At 38.3% G+C, this 27,543-nt stretch overlaps 1 protein-coding gene across 11 annotated transcripts in view; it reads right to left on the bottom strand.

Annotated features, from left to right (window-relative positions):
* erc1b (ELKS/RAB6-interacting/CAST family member 1b) overlaps positions 1-27,543 on the bottom strand; it is a 342,306-nt gene that overhangs the window by 199,995 nt on the left and 114,768 nt on the right. For 6 of the 11 annotated variants that reach the window (XM_069192087.1, XM_069192086.1, XM_069192090.1 and 3 more), the window contains 5 exons: positions 21,589-21,726; positions 14,522-14,662; positions 9,021-9,161; positions 7,323-7,358; positions 509-702 (listed from right to left, as the gene is read on the bottom strand). In XM_069192087.1, coding sequence (XP_069048188.1) covers positions 509-702; positions 7,323-7,358; positions 9,021-9,161; positions 14,522-14,662; positions 21,589-21,726 — 650 coding nt within the window. The remainder of the gene's footprint in view (positions 1-508; positions 703-7,322; positions 7,359-9,020; positions 9,162-14,521; positions 14,663-21,588; positions 21,727-27,543) is intronic. The other 5 variants (XM_069192088.1, XM_006633673.3, XM_015353066.2 and 2 more) reach the window with 1 other exon arrangement.

Genomic DNA, 27,543 nt, shown 5'->3' with positions numbered 1-27,543 from the left:
TAAAAGAAGAAGGCCCAAAGAGGTCATAAAAAACAACTCAGTTGTACGTCATCACATTAGACAACATCACAGAGGTAAAAAGCAGGTTCTGTAAAGATCTTTTATTCACTTCAAAAGTAAAGCAATTATGGATCTGCTTGTTCTTTGCTCAGAAGTAAAACAAGTAAAATACCTTTGGTGGGTGAACTGATATTGCTTGACGTGCGGTACATATGCAGTAAGCTGTAGTTTGCGTTTGCGACAAGAGATTCTAAAGTGAAGCACTAAAACAGCAGAAATAACTCAACAACTAAAGGTGTTTGAAGTCTGTGATGTAGAGGCTGAAGATTTTCGCAAAAACTGGAATGCTAACGTTGGTGTTGGGGTCAAATCCAAACATGAAAAGCACAGATTCCCTTCTATCGTGGTGAAAAGATTCCTGGAACAGTGTCAAACTGTTTCAAACACCACTCACACGACCCCCACATCCACACACTCAGACACACAGGGGGGGGTCAGATCTTCCTACCTCTCCAGCTCGGCAATCTTCTTGTCTTTGTCATTCTTCTCATTCTCCATCTCACGCAGGATCTCCAGCAGGCGGTCCACCTCGGCCTGGGCCTTGGTGGCTTCCTCGCGGTGCCGCGCCACCTCCTTCTCCAGGGCCTGGATGCGCTCTGCCAGCTCTGTGCTTGCCCGCGCCTCCATGGCAGCATCCTGGGCCTACGGGGAAGGGTGGAAGAAACCGTTCAGTCAAGGAGCCCCCATGGTGGATGACAGAAGCCTTTCACTTATGGAGTCCAGTCTCCAGCAGTCTGAAACTGAACAGTGTGTCGGAATAAAGATGGAAAAATCTTTCCTTTGTCCACAAGATATTATTGTGCTCTCAGTTTTAATCTTTCTCTATTTTCCATTCACGTTATTTTCCAGAGTCGTTGTCAAGACCCATGCTTTGCAACTAGTCTGAACTTTATCACTATTATATTCTTTGCACCCAGCTAAAATGCATCCAAAATTAAACACAAAAGGTCTTTTGCGTGGTGTGTCTGAATGAAACCAATGACAGAATTCACTAATGAAAGCAGATCTGTGCAAAGCTGGACCAACCCCAATTCAGGGTCCTCTAGAGTGAATGTCACTGTTACAGTCCACATATAGCTGAAAGGGAATACTGAAGACAGTCCAACTTTTTAAAAAGTAATGCGAACACTAGTCTATGGTTTAACTACATTTAATGGCACAGTAAAAACAATGGTAGCAAAACAAAAACAACTACACTACATTTACTACAGGTCCTCCTATTGTCACAGGTTTTTACTAGTCTAGTAAGTAAAAGCCTGATTAAAACTTGCTTTGCTTTTTTGCTTTGACATATCATCTTGCCCTTTACTATGTTGTATTAGACCCTGCAGTTCTGATTTCAACAGGTTATGGCTCACAGTATCTGAGAATCATATCACAGTATCTCACTTTGCTTACAGCACCAGGCAGTTAAGTCACATGTGAAACTGTGAGTCTTTGTTTTACCAACAAATTGATTCTTAATGAGTTGCCATGGGTAAAGATATTAAATAAACAATAAAACCCAGGGCTCTGTGATATGTTCAAGGAAAAAGAAAGACACTGAATAAGTGATAAGTGTTTTATGTCTCAAGGCCTTAAGAAAATATGATTATAATTATGCGGAGCTTTAGCAATAAGGTGTGCCAGTGAAAGGTTTTTCAAACCAATTATTCAGTTATTAGTTGTTTTCTAATTCCCATACAGTTTCTTAAACTGAAGTGAAAAAACATTTAACTTAAGCTAATTTACAATGGGCTTTGCCAGTTGTAAATCACAATGACGCTAGACAGCATAAACCTGCAAATCAAACCCATATTGCCATTAACACATTTCACAGAGGACAATGAGATGTACATCTTACACTACTCACTCCAAGAATGTTTCAAGGATAGTACAAAAGACACAGAAAACACAGATCTCATCATGCTAACTATTACAGCATTTTAATAAGATTTTTTTTATTGTGCAGCAAATATAAATATTTTTCTTAATTCTGTGAATTAATAAATCACTCCAAGAGTTCTGGACCCTAGTGGTTTTATGGTTTATTAAGAAATGAAATTTACCAATAATCAATTTCTAAGTGAACTTATTGTAAATTTATTTTTCTCTTCTACTCCTTCTTCAAACTTTAATAAATCCACACCCCTGTATCTTTTGAGGTTACGGTGTTTGAGTCAAATGACAACTGAAATGTCTTTTTTCCCTACAACCTGAAAATAATTTGCAGGCCCCGAGAAACCTTTAAAATTAGTTGAGTGCAGCTTTTTCAGACAGGTACTGTTCAGTCCTTTCGAGTTCCAGGTACACATTTTCTTGCCAGGTACCAATAACATAAGCCAGAGTTTATGTATTTGTTCCCAAACACCAGAAAGTCTTTTTTTTATTAATGATATTTTTCAAGTCAACATTTAAGGGCTTTAATTTGCACTTTCAAGACTGTGAAGAGCCACAGAGATTTCCATAGAAGGTGCCAAATAATGGTGTCTGTGAAGCTGGGCGAAGGTTATGACTGCATTTACTATTTTACAGCTTGGTGTCCTGCATATCCAAGGAGAAATTCTGTCTGCAGGGGGAAAAAATAGACATTCTGAGGTCACCTTCCTGTCAGAGGTACTGGTATTGTGGTAGTTCTTGGAATTTTTTCCCCTCAAACAACTCACTAACTTTTCTCGTAATATTTTAATATTCTTCCATGGGTTTCCACACACGCTAAACTCAATAAACAATTTTAAAGAGAATGCTGACTGAAAGCAACACTACCATATTATACCTTTACGAAATGCCAAGATATACCTAATCACAAGTCATGTGAGTTTACTGAAAACTAATCTAAAAAAACATCTAACCCTGTGAAGTTTCAAAATGCTCTTGTGGGTTAGCTATTTATTATAAATGAAACTGGGCACCACCATATTATGCTGTCCATAATAATTTATAACTATCACCATTTTCCATACACAATATGAGTGTTATGGAACTGCTGACACAAAAAATGCTTGTGAGCACAATTGCCAAACCATCTGAGATTGTGGGCATTTCACCTCATACACCTTAACCACACATTGTTTTTGTTTTTGTTGTTCCTTTCTTGAAGAACATCCATCTATCCATTTTCTAACCGCTTCTTCCAATTTAGGGTGGCGAGAAAGCCAAAGACTATCCTGGCAAACACTGGGTGCATATACAGTGTTATACAGTGTTATATACTATACAGGACAGACAGACACACACTCTAGGGCCGACTGTTCTGAAGTACTATATTGTACTGTACTAGTATGTTTTTGGACTGTGGAAGGAAACCAGAGCACCCAGAGGAAACCCACACGGACAAAGGGAGAACCTACAAACTCCATGCAGATAGACCCCTTGGATTTGAATACAGGGCTCCAGCAGTGCAAGGTAGCAATGCTTACCTCTGCACCATCATGGTGCCCTCTTGAAGAACATGTACATGAAAATCTGAAGTGTCAACTACACAGTAACAGTCTAATTAAAGACACAACAGCAGAAACCTATGGAAAACATATTAATCTTTTCATTAGCTTATTTTCATTCCCCTGTGGTGTGTACCTTGTGAAGGCAAGCAATATTTATTGGTTTTGATCTTCTTGGGTAGTACTATTAAGTTTATAACATATTTGGATTTGGCACAGTAATAAAAGACACAAAATAGTTTGGGGGGCAAACAACTGAGTAAACATGGAAAGGTAAATGGAAAGATAAATTTGCAGGGCATTCATGTTTTCTGCTCACAACGTTAAGCCAGCACTCTTAGAAGAGTGGGCTGAGCTTACTACTGCAGCTGATAAACTGTGTACATTACAAATCCAAGTGTGTCTATACACAGAAATGAGCTCATTCAATTAAAAAAAAAGTAAAAATCACATTATGTCATTGAGTGCTTGCACATTTTGTAAAACTCACAAACACCTGTCTTCACCTTACACGACATGCTGAAGCAGTAATCAAGATGTCAAGTCTCAAATTCATGAACAGACAAAAGAACAATGAATGATTCAGTAAAACAGATGCATAAAAACAGTTACTCAATTTTTGTCAACACAAGCATTCCTTAATTTCTAAAACTGGTCATCTAACTTATCCAAAAAGATCCACCTGTGCCTTCATATCTTGTTAAAGAAAAGTTTCTATTTTGGCTGCTTCTATTGCTCTTGATGCTAATCATATTTCCACTACTGTCAAAGCTAAAATTATAAAACACACTTTCCTATAGCACCCAAAGTGCTTCACAGGCTTGAGGTGACTGGCATCACCAACCCACCGAAATGCAACACCTTTTAGGTCAACAACTGTGAGAACTTGATTAAGTAATGGTGACGTAGCCAGTGTTTGTTCACCTTTTCATCTTGCAGAAAGCTGGCATATAGTAAATCAGACGTAAAGGAGTGTAGATTAGTTTCCACTTCCTCTCCTGATATCTCAAGCATCTCCAACAGGTGGCCTGGAATGCCTTTGGCCTGACTGGAGAAAAGGCTCAACCATGTGGTCAACATAGGATGCTTCGTCAGTATCAACAGTGAAATATGAACCTGGGGCCACAAGTTAAAACTACATGAAAAAACATTTTAATCTGTGAATAAAGTTATTTCAGATTTTGGGAGTATGGAACAACTATGTTGTTAAGTCATAGAGCTGGTTGGGTAAAATGGCTATAATATATAAGATCCTCAAATAAATCACTGTAGCTTTTAACTACCCAAATAGGTACATCTCATTTATACTTTTCTTATATTCTCATATATAAGAACTATATATATATTGCACTATACATCTCCTACATGCCTGTTGTAATACACAATGAACTAACATTAGTTTATAGAATATCCTCTTTTCCAGTCCTGGTGCAAATGTTGATTGTGATAGTGAGTGCAACAATGGAAACTTACACACATGCTACCAAAAAGTGTAGCATGGTAAATATATCTTAGTTTTATAAGTCTTTTTTTGTTATGCCACTGGTAAAAGAATAAAGTGCTTTCTTTTTTTGATGTACGAGGTGATTCTAGATTGTGTGGAACCTGAGCCCAAGCTAAAAGTACTGTACACCTTAGGAACATGGAACAGCCTGGAAACTAGCTTCTTAAATTTCATTCAAAAAACAAGGTGGAATAATAAAACCCTGAATAATGTGGTTTCATCTGTGGGGCTTAGTATTTCAAGAGCTTTTATGATTAAGTGTTTTAATAATCAATGGAAACCAGAGGGTTTTATTATTTTTTACACAACATTATTAAAGTCACATGAGCTGCAAATGCCAATCAAGCACATACTTGTTGTTTTTATTAAATGTCTGAGATCTTGAAATTATTAGACAACCTTTAAAATTCATAATCCCCCAGTTAGGTGTCCTACTTAATTATTTTAAGGCACAAAAATGGGTCTTTTTCCTTTCTGTTATAACTTTTTTAATATTTTTCTCTCTCTGAAACATACAAACTGCAATAAATCACCTAAACTGTACATTAGTAATATATATAAGTATTTGCTGCTGGACAGACTCATTCTGACAAGGGGATTTAGAGAATAGAAAATAGAGAAAAATAGGGGATTTTGGAAGACCTTAAATTTATTTTGGCAACCTAATAAGTATTTAAGATTTCCAATTTTGAAATGAAGCAGACACACTTCTTGATTTGTTTTATTGAAACAATAAGTCTTTGGGTGCTGTAGAGAGAAAGATTTTAATATAGTTGTGCCTTTGCAGAAAGCTAGAAGGAAAGCAGAGCAGCAAGGCAGGAAGCACAATTCTTAATCTTAAGAGCTATTCCCTTAGAGATTTCCTTAGCAGCACAAAGCAAATGGTATCATTTACTTTAGGGAAGCAACGCAAATATTTTCTCTTTACTAGCATTGTTTTTTTTTAAACAATACATATACTTAACACTACCTCAAGCAGAAAATAAATACTGGAGGTAAAATAACTTTTCCTTTATTTGCAGTGAATCCCCATCTACACAGCAATTCATACATTTAATAAGCAAAACATTTACAAAGATTGTGCAGCATCTTCTTAATGGAATTTTGTTGCAACCAGCTTTGACAAATTTCTTCGGGGAGGGGGTTCATCTTTGCCAACACCTTACATAGTACTGTAGAGATCACTGTCTTGTACTCTGACTTGAACACAAACTGGACAGGTTTATGCACAGAAACTCACAAATATAAGATTACTAATGATGTCTACAAAAATGTGCTTCTTCTGGATGCAGACTTTGATAAAAGTATGCAAACAAGTTTATGTTGGAGGCATGGCAAGCGTCCAATTGCAGCACGTCAATTTCTAATTTAAAGGAGAAAACTAAAAAAATCAATACAGGCCTTTTTCCTAATGTTCTTTTCTACTATAAATCATCCTACTCATTACAGATAGTAATATGTGCTGCAAACTCCAATTCTCCTTTCCAAAAAAGGACACTGAATTGTTTCCATCATATTTTGATCAGGATACTGTGTTTTCAAGTTCTGTCAGCATGTATGATGAAAGCTCTATCCAAAGCTCATGGGGACTCAAATGATACAGCAATGATTATTTCAAATAACATTCATCTGGGTCTCCAATGGATGATGCCTCCTTTTTTTTCCCCGTGAATCAAAATCCAGATGGTGAAACATCATGACAGCCTTTTCTGCCATTTAGCAAAACCATTCCGTTTGGTCTTTGCATAGATTTTACAGATTCGCCCATGCTGAAGAAAACCAGAATGGTCTTAAATTTGCCAAGTTTATGTTACCATTTCAATAAAGCTTTTGAAGATAATCCCTAGTGATAAAACAGAGTAGACATAAAAAATTTCATTGGACACAACTGTTTTTTTCTTCCCTTCCTGCTAGCTAATATATTCGCTTATTTAAATAGGCTGCCATCCAGAGAAGACCTTGTGTCACTCAAAAACTGGGCTGATCAGCATAAACTTTGCTTTAACCTGGGTATTTCAACTGCTTTGAACATGAATGGCATGTTGTGAAGTGGCTAATGGAGAAGCAGGTGCCAATAGCAATCAGTGAAGGTGTTTCCGACTCTTCTGATATCAGGTTACATGATAGATCACTGGGACAAAAATTGCTTCCATACTTATTAACTAAGATAGCGAGAGAGATCTGATGGCACAGCTCCAGCACGGGCACAGTCACACACACCAAGACAGACACAGAGGAGTGAGGGAGGGGTGCAGGACCAACCCATGCAAGCACAAACACACCCCAAATCATGGGACGGACTGAGCTTGCAGTGGCAATTCAGAACAGGATGCACTTACAAGTGTAGGAGGATGGCCTGAGATGAGCTCAGTGTGCTTCAGGAGAGAACAAACAGGGGGAAGAGATAGGCAGGAGGAGAGAAGAGAGAGGCAAACAGAGAGAAACAATGACTACAATAAAGTCATCCTCTGGAAATAAAGACAAGCAGTTATTATGACACTGGATATGGTCAAATACAACAAAAAGCAACCATATGCTATACAGTATATTGACAAAACGATCATGGATCCATTCCAGAAGACTGCAACTAGATGATTGAGGCTTGCACTTACAATCTCCTGATCAGTATAATTATTAATTCTAAGTTATAAAATTAAGTTATTCAAACAATTAATGGACGCCAATTGGTTTAAAACAGGCATGGGTTTTAGGTCCCCCTCGAATCATATGCTAGCATTATTTTTACTTTAGATTAACAATTCCTGGGAAAAATCCACACCATACTATAGAAAGAGATATTCTTTATATTCCTTCCAGTAAAAAAAATAAAGGAAGAAAAGGGTTTCAAAGGTTTCATATACTTGTATGTCCAAAACTACATAAAAAAGAAACATCCTTCACAGTAGGCAATTCTTTATGCTGTATATAATAGAATGGACAAACGTTGGCAAATGTTATGCAAACCCCAATACAACAGTCCTTGCCCTTTAAAAGGCTGTTTCATAAAGCTCATGAGTCCTACTGTTTTTAAAGAACATATATTCAATATATTCAATACTGTTCACTGCAGCAATGCAAAACAATATTTATAAATAATACTTTAACTATTGTTGTTCAAGTTAAAGTTAAAATGGCTACGAAAAAAAATATATTTTAAAATTGTTTCCAAATGACTTGAATACATGTGCATCCTGCCTATTTCTCTAACTCTGATTCAAATAAAATTTCAGCTGAACTAACAAACTGACCTTTTGTTCTGAACCTTCTAAGCTAGAAAGCTAGGGGCTCAGAGCAGTGGAAAACAGCAGCTGCAGGATGTACTATTTGATTTGATTAATTGTGCACTTAGCGCTGTAAAAGCGCAGGTATATTCAAGCAGCTCAAAACCGAACTCTATTATCCACTAGGCACTCTGCCCCAGATACAGTACATCACTGAAACTGACTGGTATGAAAGTACAGCAGCTAATTCTAGTTAAGCACCTGTGTATGGCAAAACCTTCAAGTCTTCTCACATTCCTGTAAGAAAAAACATGATGTACAATAAAACACTGTAATTGTTAGGTTTGTGTAACTGCAACTGAACCCTGTTAACTCAGAGTGTTCCCTCTCAGTGCCCTCCTGTCGTCGAAATTAATGTAGAAAGGTGTGCTAATACCAACTGACACCATGTTCTCCTCTACTACTCTGAACTCGGGCTCTAATTAATTCTGTCAGAAGTGAGCAGTGAGTAGGAAAAGTACTAGCTGTTGTCTCAAACAACTTCCCCTCACTGTCCCCGAGGGTGTGAGGTGTGGGGCTGCTGTGTCCACAACAGTGTGAGCACACTCAAGTTCACTCCTCCCCTCATCTGGATTTTCTACAGTGGCAAAACCTTATACGAACAGGGCAGCAGGAAAGGGAACATAAATGCCAAGTCTTACAACACAACAAGAGACCTCACATGGATTTCACCTCCATGCTGTGAAATCTCCAGTTCAGTGGAAAATAGTTGTCTCATGAGCTTTTCAACAGATATGTTTTACAGGCCACTGTTACCTTCTTGAGCTGGTTTTCTAGTTTGAGGCACTCCTCCTTCTTCTGCTCCAGCGCGATCTCCATGCTCTTCAGCTTGGAGTCCTTCTTGAGCCCAGAGGAGGCCAGGGAGGAGGCATGCTCCTTCAGATCCAGCAGAGATGTCTGTGAGGGTTGAAGAGACAGAAAAATAAAACGACCAGACTCGTTACAAATGTGGAATTGTTACAGAAAGAGAAGCTGCAGATGTTATCTGGCTGTAACGTGAATATCATAAAAAACTGTTTACACATTTGGAACAAATCCTGAACAACTACAAACAATACATATCATTACAAGTTGGAAAAAATGAATATGCAGGATGCTGAAATGGAACAGTCAGAACCTTTTTCTTATCAGCTTTAGACATTTGTAACCATTTTCTGCCCCATTTTGTGAATTTTCACTTAACACGGATGAGAGCAGGCATAAATGGAATATTCTGCTTTTATTCATATAGAAATCTAAAATGCTAAAACATAAGATGGACTGTGTGAACAACAAGAGCTAATATGTTCTTAATGAGAACACCTTGCTATAGGGTGTAAAACGTTGGCAGGAGGAGACAAGATTGAGGTTCTATAGATAGGTTATCTATCTAGAGGCCAGAAGGACTGTTGAATAGGTAAAGAAAGAATTAGAAAATAACTATTTTGAGATGTTAATGCAGTGTACAATATGTAAATAAAGGCACTGTTTTTACCTTATGGCTGTGTGCCTGCATCTGTTGAGACCCACGTATAAAATAGATTGACTTCTATGGATACCACAATCACAGGGGGTATAATGCCATCTCAGAATGTTTTCAAAGTAGTTACAGAACTGACTGCAGTCTGACTGTGACTCAGAGCTTTCACCCTTAATTCCCTGAGACAAGAAACCCCATCACCAAGTCCAAAGGATTAAGTACAGAGCTGCTTCTTACTGACATGTTTGCATATCCTGCGTATCTATTTATCTAATTTATACCTTTCTAAACCACATTAAACCTCCTGTTAGTTTTAGGTTGGGATCATACACTTAAACAACTCCTGATATGCATACCAAACAGATGTGTTGCCCAACAGTATTAAATACTCATGTCCACATACATAAGACATTATGTGGTTTTGTATGCATAATTTTCATGGGAGAACTTATAATGATGTAAAGAACAACATGAAGTGAAAGATAATGTAAATGCTTCTTGCACCAAGAGCAGGAGAGTATGAAACACCAAGTATGAAATGACTACCCAACTAAATGGTAACAGCATTTTGCCATAAAACTGGGACTATTGAGTATGCTAAGAAAATGATAGCTGAGGTATTTGGCTCAGTAGGTTAACTGCAATCAAATGAGGTAGAAGGAGGCTCTTAACAGGTCCTACAAAAACAACAATTATCATAATCATGAAAAGTGTTTGGTCATAAGCGTAGAAATATGATTCATAAAGCACCTGTGTGAGGCAAAGTTTCTTTCCTTTCTAGAACACGCTTAATGGGGAGAACACTCAAAATCGCCAGTGATGCCTGCCCACAGGGCACCAGTCCTTACGAGTTTGCAAGCACTGCTTCTGTTCTTTAGGCTGACATTAACTCACTGAGGAATTTCAGCAGTGTTTTTACCCCTCATTTATAAATCAAGAATGCATAAAGACACCCAAAGCAGTTTCTCTGATAAAGAGTGTTTGGTCAGTAGTAGATTGTGTATCTCTGTGCACTACAACTGGTGTTTGCATAAAAATATAGCTGATGCTACCATTTGGCCTAAGAGCAATGTCAGTCTACAAATGGTGCCTCTGAAAAAGCAAAACGCATCCATGCAAACACTGCATGTCTACAATCTGTCAGATGTGCAATAACGTCAGACTGTTCTGCCTTGGAATGATACAATAGCCTGAGAGTATGAGCAGAATTCTTCTTTGTTTTTTGTTTTATTTTTGAAGAAGCTAATTAACCTACCAGCACGTCGATGGATTGTAAGAGGAAGGTGAAGCACATGAAGGAAACCCACATGAATACGAGGAGAACATACAGTACAAACTTCGCATAGATAGCACCTCAGGACGTAAACCCAGGGCCACAGCACTGAAAAACAGTAATGCTAACCACTACATCACAATGCTGCCTTATAATTAATTATACTTTTTTGCAGACCTATTTAATAGAGCACAGCAAATGCTACATTAAATAAAAACAAGCTTCATAAAAAATTACAGGGAAGAGTGTAATCTTTGTCTCCCAAAATGGCAGAATAAATGTAGATGTCTAACAATTTTATAGTACAGTTGAAAGAATATACTGAGCTGAAAATAAAACACTCTATAAATGGTACCTACACAATGTACACAAAAACCTCAACTCAAAACAGAGCCTGTAGTCTCATTTTTGAATGATTTCTGGAAAACGTCAAGTCCCTAAACATGGATTTCAGGGAAACTGTGATACTTTCTCACGGATCTAAATTTGCTTTCAACCTGACTGGAAAGTGGAGTAGTTAGGCGTCCTATTGGCTGCCATTGGCTGGTGCTTCATGGCATACATAGGCTGTCTGGCTGGGAGCTCTCTTCAGTCCGCACAGGAGACCAGACAGCAAAGAGGAATGCAAGCATCGGACAGCAAAACCCCAAAAACAGAAAATAAAACACTACCTAAAAAAGCACAGGCTTTTTTTCCCCTCCTTAAAACACCATAAGCAGACACTGCTCCCTTTTTTTGCTTCTTTACTAGCCAGACTGCAAAGCTGCTCTTAGCACGGATGACCGATAATGCAAGATATTTATTCGAGAAAAAGTGTTTAACCACAACCAGAAGCTGCTTAGTTGCTAAACGTAACATTAAAAATAAAAGTGCACTGCTAGCTCAACCAAAATAGTGCAAATCTGCAAATATTTAACTATTATGTGAATTTATAAAATGCTACAGACCCCATAGAATGTTTGACAATTCAATCTGCAGGTACTTCAAAAATTCTCAACATTTACATAAAACTAAAGGAACCAACAGTATGAGCAAAAAAGAATTAAAACTCATTATCCAAATTCCAGGATCCTTCTGTTTTATTTATGCTTCTAAATTAGGCAAAAAATCCAAAGATGGTAAGATTTAATTTACAAATACTGGTAAAGAAGACATTTCTTAAAATAACTTACTTAACAAGAATAAGAAGCAGCAATAAGAATATTGCCTTTGCTCTTTCTGTCATCAAGGGTAGTTTTAAATAAAAAAACAGGTTATAGAGGCAGAGATGGTAAAAGTGTTATTAAAATGATTGGGATATATTCAGTGTGAAACAGAAAGCACTGTGCTAACTTTAAACAGAAGAGGGGAAATTTCCTAAAGCAGTAAGAAGGATAACACAGTTTTAGTATTCAAGTCTACATGTACTGTATGTTACCACATGAGCACATTGAAGAGAAAGCACTTCAAATCTGGGTCCATTTTTTTTCAGTGTTTCAGTGAAAACATGACCATAGCCTTTTCAATTATAGGCAATAAAAGGGTCTTTTTTTAATATCGTTAATGTCCTCTGCTTTACCAAGCAAACAAAAAATAACATCCCAACCTCCTACTTTACGTTAAGAGCACTGGACATTTTAGTATAAAGAAAAAACTAAAGTAACTCTCAAGCCATCAACTACTTAATACAATGAGGAATTTGTAAATACTGTATATTTTTGCAAATTATTGCTTAATAAGAAAAAAATTGACCACTGTGTCAGAGGTATGGATGAAAAAATAATACCTCATCTTGGAGAATGGACTCAAAATATTACCATTATATTTCTGAAGTAAATAAAATCTCTCAATTTAGACCACCTTAGAATATAAAAGAAGCCTTTGTAACTTTGTCCAAAGTAAAATATAAGATTTTTTTTAATTCAACCTACCTATATTTGCTGATGTAATTATTTTTCACTTTTTTATAAAAGCATTTAAGGACCCACAGATCTTACTCAGATTAAGGCAGGATCTGCAAAATGTGACGAAAAATCTTGAGAGGGTGAAACCACACAGGTCTGAGGAAGTCAAGATACAAGACCTTTATATCCAGATTTTCTGTTCCACTCCTCTATGGGTTTTATGTTTAAATTCTCACATGACAACAAGACTTCTTGTCAATATTAAATGTATGTAGTGAAAACATACCATATGGGTAGGTGGTGGGGATATCAAAATATAAATGAGGCTAACCGCAGAATATGTTGGCAGGAAATCAGCTACTGTAGCAATGCACAATATACAAAGGCAAAGGCTCAGCAGTGAAGCTAGGTTCAAGGGGCAGGAAGAAGGAGAGATTCTTCATTAGAGGGGCTGTCTCAATACTGGGATCAGAGAATCAATCTTTCTGTCAGGACATGGGCTCCAGCACAGAGTGACTGTGACTGATTTTTTTAATGGAAGCTGCATACATCATCACTGTCTGCTACTTATAGACAGATGACTTCTGCAAGTTTCACAGAGAAGCATGGTAGAATATTCCTTTTCATGTGTATCTGGCTACAGTAAGGGAAACTGCACTTTTAAATTCCTCAGGGAACACAGTCTTTACCCTCCTTACATAAAAAACAATCTTCTGGTGATAAGGTTAATGAAGCAAGTCCTCTAAAATTGCAACAATTCCAGTTTAAATTTTCTTTATACATGAATACTGTCTGAAATATCGACATGAAAAAAGAGAAGGGTTATTTTTCTTCTAGTGCAGATTAAGGTTTTTTTTTACCTGACATTCTAGTTTTCAAATGAGTCTCCCACAGAAACATGATGATACTATTAAGGCCTCAGACCTTAAAATAATAAAACTAATAACAAATCTAGAAACATGTAGGCAAAGGAACCATTCAGATATGAAAAGAGCTGTTTAAAATGTATTTACAATTTTTTAATTATTTATTATAAATACAAAATAAAGTCTGCATCAATAATCCTAATGACATGGCAAGAGGGGAAAAAAAACTTTTACATTATTTGTGGCCTTTTTAATATTAAGGAAGGGTATATTATTTAGCATTTAACAGTCAGACTGCAGCAGAATAATGTATATCCTATGCACTATATAACAGAGAATGGGAGAAAAGGAATGAGGATAGGAGAAAAACTAGTATTTCCAAGTTAATAAGTAATAATAATAAGTGTTTGGGAACTAAACTAGACATTTACAGTATGACTGCTAGTCAGCTACACTGTAACACTTCCATTTTTAACTCATTGTCTGGGTAGCACACATAATGTCTTCAGCATCCCTGCACAAGCATATAAAGTAGCTCTGTTGGTAAACTACTCCTTGAACATCACCGAAATGTGAAACACCAACCAAGAGTTTTTGCAGTTTTGGTATAATAGTTTTGGTTTATCAAAATCTGTTCTTGGTGTAACCCTTCATAAAACCTAAAACAGGTAACTGTACCTGCAGAAACAGAAACAAGCTGCTTTTAGTGTGAAAACAGAGGTCATACCCTGAATCCCTTCAACTTGAGGCAGCACTGCTGCATGGTCAGTACCCACCTCCCTGTCCGACAGGTCTCCATGCAGCAAGCTGAGCTTCTCCTTCAGCTCCTTCAGCTCCTTCCTGTTGCTTTCCAGCTCCTCCGTCCTCTCGCGCTCGTCTCGGTCTCGCTGCTCCTTCAGGCGCTCGATGATGCGCTCCTGAAAAAGGAAAACACGGCCCAGTCGGTCAGCACAGCCTCCATCTGAACAGGCCCTGCAGTTCACGCACTTCAAACACTGCCACCTGGACTCCCCTTCACCTAACTTTACAGTACACAGCACAGAAAATCCAAGGCCACAGCCAGGCTAGTAGTTAAAAATACACAGAGGGATAGGTAGATGGGTATCAATGACTTCCTTAGCAGCCAGAGCCTGCCCTAAAGGTTGATTATGCTATCAGTTTAATCAAATAATTCAGAAAACCTTGTGAATAAGGACAATGGGCAGAGGCAGGCAAAACTTTAAACAGCTTTATTGCTATTACTAACATCTAAAAGAAAATGTGATGATGAGTGACTTTGCACAATGCCTGAAGTCTTCGTATTTGACCAAAAAAAATGCCCAGGCCTTAAATACTCAATCCAGTGTATTTTTAAGTGCCTTTTAAAATGTAAGAGTTAATGATGAGCAGTCAGAAGAAACACCGTACAGACACTCCAAAAATCTGACACTGCATCAGCAGAGAAACAACAGAAAAGGTCAGCTCCCTTGAAGTGCAGGGCTGCTGGCACTAGTCAGCTAGACTGGGTTGCAGATTCTCTCCAGACAGCATTATGCATGAATATGTCTCCCTGCCAGTTTTAATATGAACTTTAGTATTTTAAATTTCATAAAATGTGTCTTCAGCTAGCAGACAGAGACGGCCTTATGTATAAAATTGTATTAAGTAAGATGGTAGAGGTCATTTTATACACTTTGAGCAGAGAGCTGACAAAGTCAATTTCCTTCTAGCTGCTAAAGGTGGAAAGCCCAACCTGGAGTGAAGTACAGTAACTTTTACTGCAGCCAGCAATGAACTTGCACTGCATCAATAGGTGCTGCATTAAGGAAAGTCAATTAAATTAATTGAAAAAGGCTCATATTCATGACAGCATAATCCCAAGGTGAAGGTATAGATTACAATAAAATTAAATTAAAGTTTGAAAGAAAGCAGCTAGCCCATTTCGCAGTTTGTCGTCTTCTAATTTCAAAAGTACAACTCTTTTACAATGATGTAAGAGCACAATATTGGAGTTCATAATTAATCTCAAGATTTTATTTACATTTCTGCTATGGTTTACATAGTCTGGGAATTGAAAGTACCTAACTGATATGGTTCTTTTGGAACTTATTAGTATCCAAAAAGTTATATGAAAAGCCAAAGATTAGTACTTATACTCACTGCCTAAAGTAATTCAACTCCATTTTTAACGTTTAAATTAAAAACGGATATGATATGAGCCTGTCTGGGGGCATCTTGACTTGGCACAAACCACAAACACTAAAGCAAACACTATATTAAAAATTTAGAATGAGTTTAAAAGTTTAAAAGAGTCTCTGGCAGCATGAGCATCAAATGCCCCTACACTGGCAAATAAAACTGTTAAAAGAAAAAACAGAGTCCTACAGTGGTATAAGATGTGAGTATTAGGAGTGGAATGCAGATGGTGAGTGATGAAAGTATATTTAATACTTTCAATGCCATGCAGGTACTTTAACAGAGTTACAGGTGATGTCTTGATGTGAAACAATCCAAGCTGTATCCTATCTGGATGAAACTCGGTAACACATGAGGTCCTATAGCATGAAGTCTTTAAAAACTACCACAGGGGAGACTCTTGAGGAACTCTTGAGGTGTGCTATCGAACAAGTTTGCCGACTGGAAGCTACACTATGGATTATTTCACACCTGCTCAACTGTAAACTGATGGCAAGGTGCAACTGGCCAAGCAATACCAGGATTGGCTGTGCTCGAAAAACATCCAGACTTTCGCAGGCTTGCATGCAAACAGTCCCATTTGCACTTTGCCACTGACTCTCGTGTCAGTCATTCGTTCATATAGTACTCTGCTGTTTGCACCATGTTAAATAAAAAAGGAAATATGTAATGGAAGTGCGTCTTTTGGAAGAGGTTCTACAACAAGTAGAAGAAGACCATGGAGATGTGAAAGGATTTTAAAAGTAAAATAACTGCAGGTGACAAATATGACACCTGCCTAAACTGTGTGTAGTTTTTAATGTTCTGCTGTATTTTTTAAACAAGCACTGCATAGATTGAGGTTTTGAATCTGATCTTATTATGATCTGGTTTAAAGTCCGCGTACTCGCGTCGTTGTTTCCATGACTTGGTCATGCCAATCTGAAGATCGAGAAGACGCTGGCACCACAGGTTGGGCTGGTCTCCCTGCCGACGCACCTGACGGCGTCCCAGGATTGGGTTTGTATTAGTGTCAGGGGAGGCCGGAGGTGGAAGATTCTAACCAAAGCTATCGTCCCCCCTCACCGCCACATGCCCTGCACACCCCCAGCCAAATGATGTACAACAAAACCCTGGGGAACAGGGTACACCCCTTTCACATGCGTGACCCTGAACAATAACCGTGCTGGCGGCAACTGAGGCATTCCCCACATTTCACACGGAGCCTTAATACAGCAACGCAGCATTTATTAAAAGTGACAGAGGGGAGCGACCCCTGCCACTGCCATTTGAGAGGAGGTCAAGCGCGTGGTAATGTTTGTGGAATTCCTCATCGAGCCGGCTGACAACACAATGCATTCTTCTGTTACCAACTGGGAGGGCTGTCTGCAGCACCAAAATGGGTCACGCGACATTTTCAACAGCCCCTTTCTTTTCCTTCTACAGTTTGAAAAACTAAACAATAACAAAGCAGACTAGATGGATATTGGTATACACTGACACTGAGTAAATGTTCCTTTGTCTTATCTGACTTAAAAGTATTACTACTCCTCCCAGCTTTTTATGTTGTGGCTCATTAATCAAAATCATATCTCTGTCTGCTGCTATTGCAAATCAGCAAAGCATTTAGCAATTTTTTATGAGCACCTTTTTCTTTCAATTTGTTATTAACGCCGCTGCGCTTGAAAGGACATTACCAATCTCTAGCACTGAGAAAAGGGTATTTATAATTTGTAAAGAAGGCCCCTATCATTTCAAAAGCAAAAAAAAAAGCATTCTGTAAAATTCCAGCTTTTGCCTTGAAATGTGCTGTGCTCTAGAAATAAAGGCTTTTTATATCATGCCAATGATGCTCACGAGGCCCAGGGCTGCTGTGTGTGGAGAAGGCGGAACAGACAATGAGAAATCAGCCAGGTGCTCTCTGTGCTCTAGTCAGTGAATTCCAATGGCTGAAAAAGCAACAATGACACTGGGTGGCTGAGTCTACTAGACATTGGTTAAGTCTGTGTGTTGTTCCAAGCAGTGTGGGCACCAAGGGCACGACTCAGCACAGAGACAGCCAGGGGAGATATGCCACTGTAAAATCCCTACCTGACAACCGCCAAGGCACGGTCTTGTGAAAGTGGGAAGTGAAAGCTGTGTGATAAGTTTGCAAAGTTTGACAATCCACAGTAAAACTCAGCTTCTCTTTTAAATATCAGGAATTCTTAACACTGCCTTTATACAGTACCTATAGAATATTTACAGCCCCATCAGAATTTTCACCTTTTATTGCCTTATAGCCTAGAATTAACATTTTTCATTTACATATCTATATATTCTAGTCCATAACTTCCACATAAATAATCTAGAATTTGTTTTTAAAAATGACTTAAAAATAAATTCTTGCCTAGCTTGATTGGATAACTGTCCACCTTCTAAATTAGATGAGGTGTAATTAATTGCCATCGAAATCACATATCAAGTTAACTGGCCACCACCAGTGGGAAACTTTAGTGATTCACATGATCTCAAGAAAAATCAGCAGTTCAGTAGGTGTTGTCTGCCAAAGAAAAGACGGGACCATGAGCACCAAGGAGATTTAAAAATGACTCCAAGTTAAAGTTATGAAAATGCAAAGATCATGGAATGGGTATAAAAAAACAAAGGCCTTGAATATCCCTTAAAGTGTGTTCAGGACAAAAAATAAGAAGTGGAAGGTGTGTGACGCCATCAAGATCTTATCTAGATCAGACTCCAAACTGAATGACCAAGCAAGAAGGGGACTGGTCAGAGAGGCTACCATGAGCAATTAGCAACCTTTAAAATGCTAAGGGCCAAGACAAGCACTCCAGCAATCTGGCTGGTATGGAAGGATGGCAAGAAGGAATCCATTAAAACAGCAAGAGAGCATTAAGGGTGACAATGCAAACACAAGGCGAAAAGTTTTATGGTCTGATAAAACTAAAATGGAACTCTCTGGCCTAAATGGAGAACATTACATTTGGTACCCACCACAAAGAACACCATCCCCACTGTGAAGAATGGTAGTGGCAGCATCGGCTTATGAGGATATTTATTATCGGGAGAGACTGGGGCACTTGTGAGGACAGAAGGGAAAACAAATGGACCACAAGTGCAGAGAAGTCCTTGAGGAAAACCTGCTGAACCCTGCAAGAAAGCTGAAACTGGGACAGAAGTTCAACTTTCAGCATGAAAATGAAGCAAAGTGCAAAGCCAGAGATACACTAGTGGCTAAGGAACCAAAAGGTAAATGTCCTGTCCAAGCCCCTGACCTAATCAAACAATCAAAACTGAGGCAGACTCAGACTGATGTCCATTAAGGCTCCCCAATGAACTTGAAATAATTTAAATGGTTTTATAAAGAAGAATGGTCATATATTTCCAAATTTAGGTGTGTAAAGTTGACAGAGATCTATCCCAAAAGACTCACAGCAGTAACTGCTGCTAAAAGGGCAGGGTGGTGGAGACTTGTTAAATTATGATGTTTCAATTTTGTATTTGTAATATATAATTTTTTCCTCAATAACATATTCCCCCTTAAAAGTATGGAATATGGTGTGTAGATAAGAGGGACAAAAACATTTAAATGCATGAAACTCTAAAACACTGACACAACAAAAATATGAAAGGTTAAAGGCATGAAGGGGTCTATAGGAAGTGTATACTGCATACAAGGTACTATTTAGATTTTTTGACTATAACATGAAGAGAAACATTAAAATAGAAGCACAGTATAACGGGAGAGGCAGTGTTACCAAATACATCATGTTATGACACATATTTTTAAACCACTGCTTCAATTTCAGGGAATGTTCCACTTCAAAACCTTTATAATAAGTAGAGGAAAGCTATTGTGTGGTCAGAAAAACCAGCATAAATAACATACAGATACCTTTACTGATGTATTAGGCAACACACCCCAGTTGTGCATCTTTATTAGCAGGACGTCATGGACTACCATCAACTTTAAACATTATTGTCCACAGTTAATTACAGAGAGGTTATTTGTTGTATGATACAAGTGGTTCTAGGTAAAGAAGAATTAATTATATTATTCTATCCTCTGCCTCTCTTTACAGTCTTTACACTTTACACAGCTTTTCAATGGCTCTGTAAGCACATACAGATACTGTATATTATATTTCTTCAAACCTGATCTTCTTTGTGCCTAAAGATGATACAAAATCTATGTAGCATGTAACTTTTAACTATAAACTACATGGAAGCCAAAGAGACACCTTCAACACAATTTTTTTTTTTTTTAAGTTGGTGTGGGATATTCCTCATTGCAGCTTTCTATGACATGGTCACTGGTCAAGTAATGTAGGTTTCAAAGAAGGCAGTAACTCAGTCCTAGTCCCATGCTGTGAATTTGTACATTTTTAGTACAAAAAGTGTGTTATTAAAAGCAAGTGAAGTTATTCATAAAATGCATCAGTTAAACCTCATTTAGACTAAGAAAAGTACATTATACTTTTAGAAAGAGTTTTGTTTTTAAAAAGAAACAAAAAACGATTCCAGTGGACAGTTATGTAGAGAAGGGTTCAACTAACTTTCATTACTTCAGTCTAGAGCAAAAGAAGATTGACCGGACATTTGATTCAAATCCTATCTATATTGTAGGGACAACTAAAAGAACAATTTGACAAGTAGTGGGGTCCCAACTGGAACAAAAGAAGGAAATTCATGGGCTCTCCTGAGTGGCTCTAAGAGCCAAGAAGCCACCATGACCATAGTTTGCACTTGGATTGTGTCACACAAGTGGCCAGGTTGTGCTGGGGGTAATGGGAGATTAGTCAGCTACACAGTGACCCCTGCAGTCTCGCAGTGCTGTCAAGAGAAAGATGTGCCTCTCCTGCATACGGCACAGAATCTCCAGTACTGCACTGAGCCATGATGTGTTGAAAGACAAGCGGCTCGAAGGCGGAGGGCTCAGAGAAGTCTGTCTACACTTCCTCTTTCTCCCACGTGCGGTCACAGCATTCGGTTCGCAGCCGAGAGTCGAGCCAAGAAACACAATAAGCTTTTTCAAATCATTTGGGTATAAAACAAACATCTGTAGCATTTGAATTAGAATTTTCCCTGTTAAAAAAGGGTAATTTACTTAGGATAGAGAACGGGAAATGCTTCTTTACACAAGGAACTGTACATGTCTAGAATAAGCGTCCTTTTTCAGGTGGTCGGACCCACATTCTGAGCTCCATTAAGAAGTGCCTGGGTGAAATCTTACAATCCAATCAAACAAGCAAAATGGGCTGAATGGGAATCTCTGCTGTCTTACCGCCTTTCGTATGTTACATTATTATCCTGTTACAGAGAAATGTATGAGACCAGCCAATTCCAATATGGTACTGCTGTTGCTCTGCTCTCACGGTCTAAAGTGACAGCATAGAAAAAAAAAATCATTTACAGCAGTAACACTCACAAAAACATTATTGGGGAAAAATGTGCAGGAGTGTTTTTCTTAGTTTTTTTAATTTAGTTATCATAGTCAAATGTGCTGCTCTATATCAGCCTACTGTAGGCTAGCATATGAGCTAGCCCGAGTTAAGGTGAACTCCTTGGTGTTCATACAGCAAATGCCTACTATAAGTGATGGGTGATGGAATACTTGGGTTTCTCTTCAAGTTCTGAACAAGTCTCCACCAATTTGTTTTGAATGGGATGGATCCAGGATATGACCAACCTTTTCAGCCAGGGCCTCCTCCAGCGTGGTGAGGGCAGTGTCAGTGTTGGAGGTGTCGGCCTGCAGGGATTTCACCCTCTCCTTCAGGCTGCTCATCTGCTTCTCCTTGTCCCTCAGCTGCTCCTGAAGGTTCTCAATCTGCCATAAGACGACACAGGGCCCAGTAAGAGCAAGACATTAGACATTAGCTGATGTGTGGTGAGCGTACTGATGCACTTTGGCTACCATCACATCATCCATGTAGGGGCTAAACATTAGTGTTGGTGAAGGGGAGTCCCCATTACCTGTAAAGTGCTTTAAATAGATTATCCACTAAAGTACTACTGTATGTAAGTATAAGAAATGATTACTAAGACAAACAACCAAAACAGCATCTCTTTCCCACCTGCCTTTTGCCAATTCAAAAGTGAAAAGTTTTGTTTCTTCTACTACTCCTTGACTCAATTACACTATTTAATGCTTTTTTTAGAAGTATTAAGCTTTTAATTGTTTTGATAATTATAGTCAAAGGTGCAATTTCCTACTCCATTATAGTTTGGGGGAAAAAAAAGAAATAATATGGTGTAAAAAAAAAAGTACCATTTGCTCAGGAGCATTTATTTTATGGATGAGATCACATCAAATACAATAATCCAAACTACTATTTCATAACATGATGAATAGTGAGAGGAAATGAAGAGAGAGCTTCACGCAGGACATCGCCATGGAACGGCACCATCTTGTTGTTTTGGCACTATGTGGCAATAAACATATGGCAATAAACTACTCTACTCTAGAGGAAATGAAATACAACAAATGCCATTGGTTGTGATTTTAATACCTTTCGGTTTATAGTAATAAGTTTCTGTTTGCAATCACAAGTAAAGAGTGTATCCTTGACACCCTCTTTACTCTAAAACCTGCCTGACATTGCACACAGGTGCTGCAGCTATGCCTAATACAGACATGTCTATCAAATCGGGAACCGAAGAAAAACATTCCTTGAGCTACATGGAGTGATCTCAGAAAAACAACAGCCTTAAGGACATATGCTTTCTGCACAAATGCAATCCAAAATGGTAAAACATGGGGAAGTCCAATACTGTTGTGTAAGTTTAAGACCTGTTGGGATGTGAACGATGAAAAGAAATTGACAGGAAAATTACTTAAACAGATGTAACAGCACGTGGTGATGTATATCATTGTGTTATTTGCTCTTCTCAGTAACAAGTAATTAATCACAATATCCTTACCAGGGAGTCAAACACAGGCAGCTGCATATGAAACCTCCCTTCACAAAATATTCAATTGACTTCATGACAATGTTTTCTGTTTAATCTGACCTAGAGTTCCAGGAACTCTAACTTAGAAAGACCTGGTATCTGTTCTGTTCCAATAAGCTGACAGGTTGAATCTGTAGCTGCCCTGTTTAGATCTGAGACTTTATTTCGCTAGGAACTTCACAAATGATGTCACAGGACCCCATGCTGGTAAACAATGAACTCTACTCAAGTAAACATCAACATTCTTTTCTTAATTTTAAATTGATATCCAATTTAACTCAGGATCAGTAACCCAGTCCTACAGGAGCCAGTGTTGACATCTGTATCCTTTCCAACCAGCCTTTGTAGTATTAATGTGTTCACTCCTTCAAATTACAGTATGTCCCTTCTTGAATTACAAATTATGTATATACAATTTAACATGATTATTCAGTTAACATTTTAATCAAAAATGACAATACTTGGTGGAAACACCTTAGACAGCAATTCCAGCTGTGAGTCTCTCTAGCAAATTTGCACACTGGAATGATGTCAAGGCAGTAGGGGATTGATCATGGACAGCTATTTTCATGTCTTGCCAGGACTGGGCCCTGAGTCACTCAAAGACTCATTTGAGCCACTTCAGGGTTGTACTGGCCGTGTGTTTTAGGTGACTGTCCTGCTGAAAGGTGAGTTTTCTTTCCAGTTTTGTCCTGCACTTTGCTCCATCCATTTTCCCCACACGCTTCTTATCACGCTTTCCAGTCACTGCTGATGTGCTGCAGCCCTATAAGGTAACTGTGCCATCAACATGCTTGAAAGTAGAGTGTTTACAGAGTGATGTTCTCTTGTCAGACTACAAAACCTTTTGCCACGTTTGCAACCTCACTTCAGTATTTTGTTGCCTTCAATTTTAGATGCATTTTTACAGATCCATATAATGGAAATTGTAAAATGTCCTAATAAAGCCTCATGTAGAATACTGTGTACACTGTGTTGTTGAGAAGATTTTGCTGCTCTTAAATCCATCCAGACATCCATCCAGCAACCAGACAATGAATAAACTGGATCTTATAGGAATGTCTAACATTAACTGGCTGAGGGAACTGAACTTTTTAGTTTTCAACAGAGAATACTACAAAAGATAAGATAAGATCACTTTATTGGCCATATACAATTTCCTAGATTAGGAATTGTCTTTTCACATACCCCAATTTGCTCTCCATGAGACACACAGACACACAGACAGGGAGATAGCTTGGGGTCAGAGTGCAGGGTCAGCCATTTATACAGCACCCCTGGAGCAGTTGGGGTTAAGGGCCTCGCTCAGGGGCCCAACGGAGTAGGATTCCTCTGCCAGCCGCGGGATACAAACCGGCAACCTTCCAGCCATAGGTGCAGATCCTTAGCCACAGAGCCACTGCACCGCCACTTTTTTTTAGATAAGAAAAAAGAGGACCTGATACACAAATTCAGAATCCTCAAAGGCTCCAACAAAGTTAACCCTGAAGATTTCTTCAGAATGAAAAGTAAACCATTAACCAGAAGGCCAAACAGGAGGCGGTTCTTCATAGGGTTGTGGGAGAATGGAACAGGCTACCCAGCAATGCTGTTGAACATTTCTTTCAACAAATGGTTGTATGAGATCCTTGAATCAATTCACTACTAACTACCAAATTGGTTAGATGGACAAAATGGTCTCCTCTAGTTTGTAAACTTTCTAAAGTTCAAAGCCCCCTTTGTGGATTAGTTGGGATATGATTGGCCCGTGGACATTTTCTCCCATCTGAGCCACTGATCTTTGTAATTCTTTTAGTCATCAATGGTCAGAGGAATGCATTCCTAACCTGTTTCCTTCATATCTGTCTGCTCATTTTGGGGGGACAGCCTGATTTAGGCAATGCTTGTGTGGTAAGCAGACATTCCAGTTCTTCAAGATCAACTTCACCGTGATCAAAGGGACATTCAATATTCTTGATTTTTTCTTATATCCTTCTCACTTTGCCTTTCTACAACTAGTTTTTTTATATCTCCTCGGTCTTCACGGTTGAATCTTTGCTTAACAGAGACAGGTGCATTTATTATGACATCACATGAACAATTATTGCACACAGAGTCCATTAAAGTAATTCTGAACCTTGTTTAAATAACTCTACACACCTGAACTAATTCAGCTTTATTATGTCAAAAGTGATGAACACATATGCAAACAACATTTTAGATTTGGATTTGTTTTTGCAGTTTTTGCTGTCATTTATCTTTATTAACCCAAAAACTTGTTTGGTTTCAGACTTCAAGTTTTATTTAAAAATATTCTCTACAGATCATTTGCAATTTAATACATTTGGAATACCATTGTAAGGGAGAGAAAACTTATGCAAGGGACTGTATATTACTTAATTAATCCAAACCTTACATAACAAAATGACCACAGGCCTATCAGCAAGAAATAAAAACATCTAGGTTTGTGAGATGACCACTCTTGGGATTTAAGATAACCGGTTTACATAAGAAGCGAAAATAATCAGCGATCTTCATCTCTTCTGATAGTAAATTGTAACAGCATTTTTTATCTTAATGGTGCAGAAAACAAAGCATTCATAATGAGCAATAAATCACCATTACAAAGACAGGAATTTTGCACAATTAATCCATTCATCACTGACGGACAGTTCAGAGAAGAGATTGACTATTTACCCACATCCCGTTTAATTAAACTGGGACTGGTTTGATAAATGGCTTTAAAATGATTTATAGTCTTAAAAAAGCTTTGTGTTAATAAATCATTCTTTCCTGGTGAATGAAAGGAGTTCAGAGGATTTCTCCTCTTTTTCCATTCATCTTCTCTTACAACACTGTTCCTCAAGTGTTGAACTAGACTGGTCAGTAAGTGGTCTCAGTAAGACACAATCCAGGTTGTATAGGGCATCAATCCCTAAAGACTCAGGAATATAAAAACAACTTGTTTTTTTAATTAATAACCTTTTATGGAGGTCATTGGTTCAGTGAAGCAATTTCGGAATCTCCTGAATTAAAAATGGCAACATCCAGTGATCCTGTCAGAGCACATTTGGCTAGCGGCAATTCATTTGAACAAATCAAAACAAAGATCAAGGTTACCTTGGTTCTAATCCTTTTAGATAACTGCCGATTTAGGAGTGATCTATAAAAGTTACCACCTTTAGGATTCTGTCCAATTAGCATTGTGCCTGTCACTACTAGCCAAAATATAAGCTAGAAGAACTGCTTAAACAGGATGTGGGCACATATTCTACCAAATGTGATGCCTAACTCTTCTTTCACATGAGTCTGTAATGGATTCAATTGCACATTCAATGTGATTCCACACAGGAGGAGGTTCTCAATATTTTAACTACGGAGTATGTAGCGTCGATACAAAATCAATAAAGGAATAAATTAGTGAGTTAATGAAAAAAAAGAGCTCGGTCTTTATATAGCATCGGCAGGTCATTTAAAGAATGGCTCACATATATGGACTGCGTCATAGTACAATGGCCAGCATTGCTGCCTTGTAGCGCTGGGGCCCTGGGTTAAACTCCAGACCTGGGGTGCTATCAGTGTGGAGTTTCTATGTTCTTCCCATGTTTGCATGGATTTCTTCTGGGTGCTCTGGGCTCTCTGGAAGAATTGGCCCTGTGTTTGGGTCTGTGTGTACCCTGTAATGAACTAGCATCCCGTCCAGAATGTACAGTACAGTATCTATACCAGGTACATGCCAGGATAGGCACTGGCTAACCAGCAACTCTGTACTGGATAAACTGTGATAGGGTCTGGCTACCTGGCACCTCTGTATTGGATAGACTGTGATAGGCTCTGGCTACCCAGCACCTCTGTATTGGATAGACTGTGATAGGCTCTGGCTACCCGGCACCTCTGTATTGGATAGACTGTGATAGGCTCTGGCTACCCGGCACCTCTGTATTGGGTAACGTGCTTAGGAAATGGATGGATGGTGTGCACACATCTTCCCACAGTGAAAAAGATACTGTACCACCATGGAGCAGCAGGTCATCCTGCATTTCTTTCAGCACTTGCCAGAAACTGCTTTGCAATGTTTCTGGTTTTTAATGAATTCAAAGAAAAACCCTGAAAATTCTATTTTCGGGAAAAATTAGTAATTGTGTTTCCAGAACAGATTGCAGAAAAGATAGCGTATTGTAAACTTCTGAATTTAATTAAAAGGATAGATGTTTGGCAGAGGTTTTCATATAATAAAAATGCAGTGGGAAAGTGAGAAGTAATGTGATAATGAGTTTGTGCCGGTTCAAACAACTAAAGTTGTATCCCATATAATAAAAATATGGTAATGTTTGTGTTTTTAGATAATTTCAGACATGTTTTGACAGATGTTCCATCTGTTCTCTTTGTGGTAAAAGAGGTATTTTAACTGCAAAGTTAAAAATTTCTTTTTTTTAATAAAATAGACTGCACTTTGTTTGCTTGCTTTGTCTATGGTTAAGAACTGGCTAGAGTCATTTCCACATTCCTCACAAGTTGAGGTGTTTATTCTTAGACTTCCCTTGTTAAACAAGGGAGGAAGAATAGTTTAACCATGTGTGGTAAACTTCATGAGAGGACGAGAAGCCTAAAGCCAATTAACAGCTTTGAAAATTGCAAAAATGAGTGGTGGGAGCTACCAAATAGTCCAACAATTCAACATTTGTGACTGAAAATAATCCTGCATTTTAAATTA

The sequence above is a fragment of the Lepisosteus oculatus genome, chromosome 7, assembly GCF_040954835.1.
Source record: "Lepisosteus oculatus isolate fLepOcu1 chromosome 7, fLepOcu1.hap2, whole genome shotgun sequence".
NCBI lineage: Eukaryota > Metazoa > Chordata > Actinopteri > Semionotiformes > Lepisosteidae > Lepisosteus > Lepisosteus oculatus.
This window is presented reverse-complemented; position numbering and strand designations above follow the sequence as displayed.